General features: G+C 39.7%; 2 protein-coding genes across 2 annotated transcripts; both read left to right on the top strand.

Annotated features, from left to right (window-relative positions):
- The first annotated feature begins 548 nt into the window (after nt 1-548).
- Nucleotides 549-1,675, top strand: LOC120774174 (uncharacterized oxidoreductase TM_0325-like). The gene has a single exon (XM_040103594.1). It carries the CDS (start codon nt 793-795, stop codon nt 1,621-1,623), a length of 831 nt encoding a protein of 276 aa, XP_039959528.1. The 5' UTR covers nt 549-792; the 3' UTR covers nt 1,624-1,675.
- A 2,388-nt stretch (nt 1,676-4,063) lies between these two features.
- Nucleotides 4,064-4,845, top strand: LOC120774180 (uncharacterized oxidoreductase TM_0325-like). Its single transcript, XM_040103600.1, has one exon. The coding sequence runs from the start codon at nt 4,078-4,080 to the stop codon at nt 4,843-4,845; it is 768 nt and encodes a 255-aa protein (XP_039959534.1). The 5' UTR covers nt 4,064-4,077.
- The last annotated feature ends 1,230 nt before the right edge of the window (nt 4,846-6,075 follow it).

Genomic DNA, 6,075 nt, shown 5'->3' with positions numbered 1-6,075 from the left:
CAGTCCAACTGACGTCTGATTCTCAAAGTTCTGCTGTGGTTGATAAACTTGCAGTTGCCTGGTTTTTGTCCCAAACTTCCTCATCGTCAAGTCCAATATTAATTTAAAAATCAGTGGAGTCAATATCCGAATCATGTGGCAACAAATTCTCATCAACCATTGAAAGCGAGTGATAAGCTACAAATTCTTACAAATCAATCTAAGGATTAAAATAATAAAGTAAAACAAAAATAAAATCAAAGTAAAACAAATAAACACAAAGTAAACAAAGAAATAGCAAAAAACCGCGTCGCTCATTTTCGTACGATTTTTACGATTCCCTTGTCGTCATTTGACATGAATTATTATCATTATCAATAATCACTGATACAAAATTTTTCTGATTGGACCATTATAACATATGGCTGTCATACAAACTGATATATCAAAATCAAATTCTTGTATTGAAACATTTTTTGTGTAGGGTATAATAGCCTCAGTGCAACCGAAATTTTCATTTTTTCTTGTTTTTATTTTGTTAGGGAGTTTATCGCGGACAACGTAGGAGGCACGCAGTTTTTACAAACACAGTAAAAAGTAAAAACATTTTAGTTGGAAAGTACCATAAGACACTCGAGTTCATATCGACAGCTAGAATACAAAACAACATATCAACAAAACATCCAAAATTGAATTTTTTTGTTTGATTAATTGCGTCACACTCTCTCATTATCTTATCCAATAATATTTGTATCTACATATTTATATGGCAATGATTTTGTGTTATCGGTGAAGGTGACATACGAAACTAAAATGCTCTTACTTCTGAGTCAATCAACTCAGTTTGTTAAGAACAGTGAATCCGAACAGGCCGCCATGAGTTTAGTTGGTAAAGTTGTGATTGTAACCGGAGCAAGTTCAGGCATCGGTGCCGCCGCAGCGCTAGCCTTTGCCCAGCAGGGTTCCAAAGTAGTGCTCACAGGACGAAATGAAGCAAATCTGAAGACTACCGAAGCGACTTGTAAGGCTGCCAACAGCCAAGCTGAGCTGCTCTCCATCGTTGCTGACGTCACAGTTGATGCGGAACGCATTATAAACTCGACAATTGAAAAATTCGGACGGTTGGATGTGTTGGTGAATAATGCCGGTGTAGATGCAAACGGTTCAATACTAGAAATTGACGTCGAACAATTTGATAGAGTTTTCGCTACCAATTTGCGAGCGGTCTTCCTTTTAACGAAATATGCCGCACCACATCTTGTGAAGTCCAAAGGAAATATTGTGAATATTTCCAGTGTCGCAGGATTGCGTTCACTTGCAAGTAAATCAGTATACTGCACCTCCAAAGCGGCACTGGATCAATTCACCAGATGTATCGCCTTGGATTTGGCACCGATGAATGTGCGTGTCAACGCTATCAATCCCGGTGTAGTCGTTACAGATATTCATAAGCGTTTAGGCATGTCGGATGAGCAATATGCTACATTTTTGGAGCATTGTAAGACTACACATCCAATCGGTCGCGTCGGCGATGCAAAGGAAGTGGCCGATGCCATTATTTTCTTAGCTAGTGACAGTTCGAGTTTTATAACGGGTGCAAATCTGTCGGTCGATGGTGGTAGACGATTACTGTGTCCGCGTTGATTTACAACTTAAATGTTATTTATACATATAAACAAATTTAATAAAAAATTAATGAAAGTGAAAACCCACTTTGGCTGGTTATATCATAGATGTCTCTCACACTCTGTACTTTCACTACTAACTTCTGACTTGAAATATTATTTGATAAAGCACCTTAGAAAAACTTCCATACTTTTTACTCATGACGTTTTGAAAGGACTGCAGGACGGACGGTAGTTGGCCACTTGACTGGTCACAACCTACTGATATCAACTGACTTAAGTAATGACAATATCAAAAAGTGCAGAAAAGTTGGCATGAGAGACGCTGGAATACCTCCTATGTCTATCTTCAGCACAATCTAGAACACGCCTTAAGCATCTATGAGCCTCGGCCTTCAAGAATCCAGATGAAGTATGAAACTGTTTATGTCGGTCTTAAAGTTCGCAAAAAGCATTGACGGTCTGTATGACGAATACTTCAACTCAAACTAAATTGAACCTCCAGCTGGAATAACTAAGGACTAGTGGGTCTATGTATGGCGTGACAGGCGGCCAGTATAACCTAAGACTCTTCTAAGAATATTGCCTATGGTGGACAGGTAATTCGTTGATCGATTACACACATTTTGGGCCTTAAACAATATTATATGTATCCAATATTATCTCTTTTATTGGCGTAGACATCGCTTACGCGGTTATAGCCGAATTTACAACAGCGCTCCAGTTGTTCTTCCTTTTCGCTGTTTGGGGCCAATTGGAGATTCCAAGTGTAGCCAGGTATTTCCAACAGAGTGGAGGTCTTTCACCTCCTCTGCTTCCCCCGGCGGGTACTGCATCGAATACTTTCAGAGCTGGAGTGTTTTCGTCCATTCGGACGACATGGCCTAACTAACGTGGCCGCTGTTTCTTAATTTGCTGAACAATATCTTATACAGCTCATATTTCCGTCGATTGCGATATTCGCCGTGGCCAACGCGCAAAGGACCATAAATCTTTCGCAGAACTTTTCTCTCGAAAACTCGCAACTTTGACTCATCAGTTGTTATCGTCCATGCCTCTGTACCATATAGCAGGACAGGGATGTTGATTGACTTGTGGAGTTTGCTCTTTGTGCGTTGAAAGTGAACTTTACTCCTCAATTGCCTATTCAGTCCGAAGTAGCATCTGTTGGCAAGAGATATTCAGCGTTGTATATCCAGGCTGGCGTTGTTGTTGGTGTTGATTCTGGTTCCAAGATAGATGAAATTATCTCAGTGTAGGTAGGTAGGTAGGAGTGGAGCCCTATAGGGCTCAACTAGCACTTGATGTGCCATTTTGATACACTATTCGTAGAACCTCCTGTATCTGCTATTACGTTTCACTTTCTCTCTCAAACCATTTTGAGGTTTCGATGAAACTACTTATGTCCGATATGCTTTTGGTGGAAATCCATTCAAGGTTTGGTGCTTGGTGGGTTCCGAGTGCTTTGTGTCGGATCTGTGCTAGAGCTGAGCATTCGCAGAGAAAGTGGAAGATTGTTTCCTTGTTCCCTGCTACTCCGCAGCCACGGCAGATGTCGTTGTAGGGCATGCCCATTTTGAACGCATGTTCCCCAAATGGCCAGTGCCCTGTTGTAGTAGCTGTTATTCTGTAAATACTTTTTCTTGACCTATTTAATAAGTCATTGGTTCTTTTATTGTCATATGTTGGCCATAATTCTTTAGTTATGACGCTGAAAATACAGCCCTTGTATGGAAAACCCATATATGTATGTATAATGAGATATCTTAACGAAATTTGGCACGAATTATTATCCATGGCAACGGTACAATTTCCGATAAAATTTTTTAGATTGAACCATTATAACCTATTGCTATCATACAAACTGACATATCAAAATCAATTTCTTGTGTTGAAATTTTTTTTGCAAAGGGTATTATTGCCTCAGTGCAACCGAAATTACTATTTTTTCTCATTTTTATTTTGTTGGGAAATTTATTGCGGTCAATCTAGGTGGCACGCAGTTTTTAAAAACACAGTGAAAAGTAAAAACAAGATACTCGAGTTCATATCGACAGCTAAAACACAAAACAACATATAAAATTGATTTTTTTATTGATTATAATTAGTTGCAACATATTACATACAAATACATACTATATGTATAAAATTTTAAGTTTCGGGTAACATATGTATGTATACATATAACCAAGTTATAACCAATCCTCAAGTTTTCATTCAATATGACTTAGCTCTATTTTATATTTTTTTTCACTCTTCTGTGAACTTATGAAGAGTGATGATACGTTATTTTGAATTTTAGTTGACAATCGATAATCTCTCATTATCTTATCCAATAATATTTATATTTATATATAAATTTAAGTCAATTGATATTGAGTTATTGGCGAAGGTCACATTGGAAACTAAAATGCTCTTACTTATAAGTCAATCAACTCAGTTCTTTTAGCACAGTAAGTTCGAATCGATCGCCATGAGTTTAGCTGGTAAAGTTGTGATTGTAACCGGCGCAAGTTCGGGCATTGGTGCCGCCGCAGCGCTGGCCTTTGCGCAGCAGGGCTCCAAAGTAGTGCTCGTAGGACGAAATGAAGCAAATCTGAAGGCTACCGAAGCGGCCTGCAAAGCTGCCAACAGCAAAACCGAGCTGCTCTCCATCGTTGCTGATGTCACAGTTGATGCGGAACGCATTATAAACTCGACAATTGAAAAGTTCGGACAGTTGGATGTGTTGGTGAATAATGCCGGTGTGGAAGCAAACGGCTCAATCTTGGAAATTGATGTCGAACAATTTGATAGAGTTTTCGCTACCAATTTGCGAGCGGTCTTCCTGTTAACGAAATATGCCGCACCACATCTTGTGAAGACCCAAGGAAATATCGTGAATATTTCCAGTGTCGCAGGATTGCGTTCACTTGCAAGTAAATCAGTATACTGTACCTCCAAAGCGGCACTGGATCAATTCACCAGATGTATCGCCTTGGATTTGGCACCGATGAATGTGCGAGTCAACGCTATCAATCCCGGCGTAATTGTTACCGATATTCAAAAGAATTTAGGTGTGTCGGAGGAGCAATATGCTAAATTTTTGGAGCATTGTAAGACTACACATCCAATCGGTCGCGTCGGCGATGCAAAGGAAGTGGCCGATGCCATTACTTTCTTAGCCAGTGACAGTTCGAGCTTCATAACGGGCGCAAATCTGTCGGTCGATGGTGGTAGACGATTACTGTGTCCGCGTTAATTTAAAATTTAAATATTATATATATAAAAAAATTAATGTGTTGTTTTGAATTGAAAGTGATATCAGTTTCTATAATTTCACTACTAACTTCTGACTGTAAATATTATTTGATAGATATTATTTCAAACGATTCCTTAAAATTTTAAATTTTCCACTTAAAAGATATATTAAATTATGTTTCTTCTAAAAGAAGAGGTACATGCAGGATCACGAAGATCATGTGCAAGAGCGCCTTAGGAAAACTCGCATGCTTTCTACTCATTTCGTTTTGAAAGGACTACCGAACGACTGTTGACATGTTGACATATCACAACCTACTGGCATCACCTGCGAGCCGGATGGGCATATGTAATGACGATAATGCAGAAAGCGCAGAGAAGTTGGCATGTGAGATCCGCTGGAATGCCTCCTATGCGTATGTCCAGCACTATCTAGAACTCGCCTTAAGTACAACTCATCGTTCCATCGCCTGGGGTGTTCGCTATTGTGGAAAAAGGACCATAAATCTTCCGCAGAACCTTTCTCTCGAAAATTCGTAAAGTCTACTCATTAGATGTTGTCATCGTCCTTGCCTCTGCACCATATAACAGGACGGTGATGATAAGTGACTTGTAGAATTTAGATTTCTAGAATTTAGGCAAGAGTTATTCTACGTTGGATTTCGAGGCTGACGTTGTTCTGCTGTCAGAAGCAGTTTTGAAATCGACGAAGAGTTGCTGTGTGTCGATTCTCTTTTCACGGGTCTTTTCCAAGATTTGGCGCAGGGTGAATATCTGGTCGGTTGTTGATTTGCCAGGTCTAAGGCCACACTGATAAGGTCCAATCAGTTTGTTGACGGTGGGCTTTAATCTTTCACTCAATACGTTTAACTTCTTCTTGGTCGGGCAATTTAATAGAACCTTATATGCGATATTGAGGAGGCATATCCCACTGTAGTTGGCGCAGATTGTGGTATCTTCCGTTTTGTAGATTGGGCAAAGCACACTGAAATTTCAATCGTTGGGCATGCTTTCGTTCGACCATATTTTACAAAGAAGCTGATGTATGCTCCTTATTCTTCACCGTCGTATTTCAATAGCTCGGCCAGCAATCCATCGGTCACCGCTGCTTTGTTGTTCTTCAGACGGGTATTTGCTATTCGAACTTCTTCATGGTCGGGCAATGGAACGTCCGCTTCATCGTCATCGATTGGGGAATCGGGTTCACAATATCTTGGTGTTCCATTATTAT

Source organism: Bactrocera tryoni, chromosome 4 (assembly GCF_016617805.1).
Source record: "Bactrocera tryoni isolate S06 chromosome 4, CSIRO_BtryS06_freeze2, whole genome shotgun sequence".
NCBI classification, from domain to species: Eukaryota; Metazoa; Arthropoda; class Insecta; order Diptera; family Tephritidae; genus Bactrocera; species Bactrocera tryoni.
Note: the sequence above shows the minus strand (reverse complement) of the source record. Positions and strands in the feature narration are given on the sequence as shown.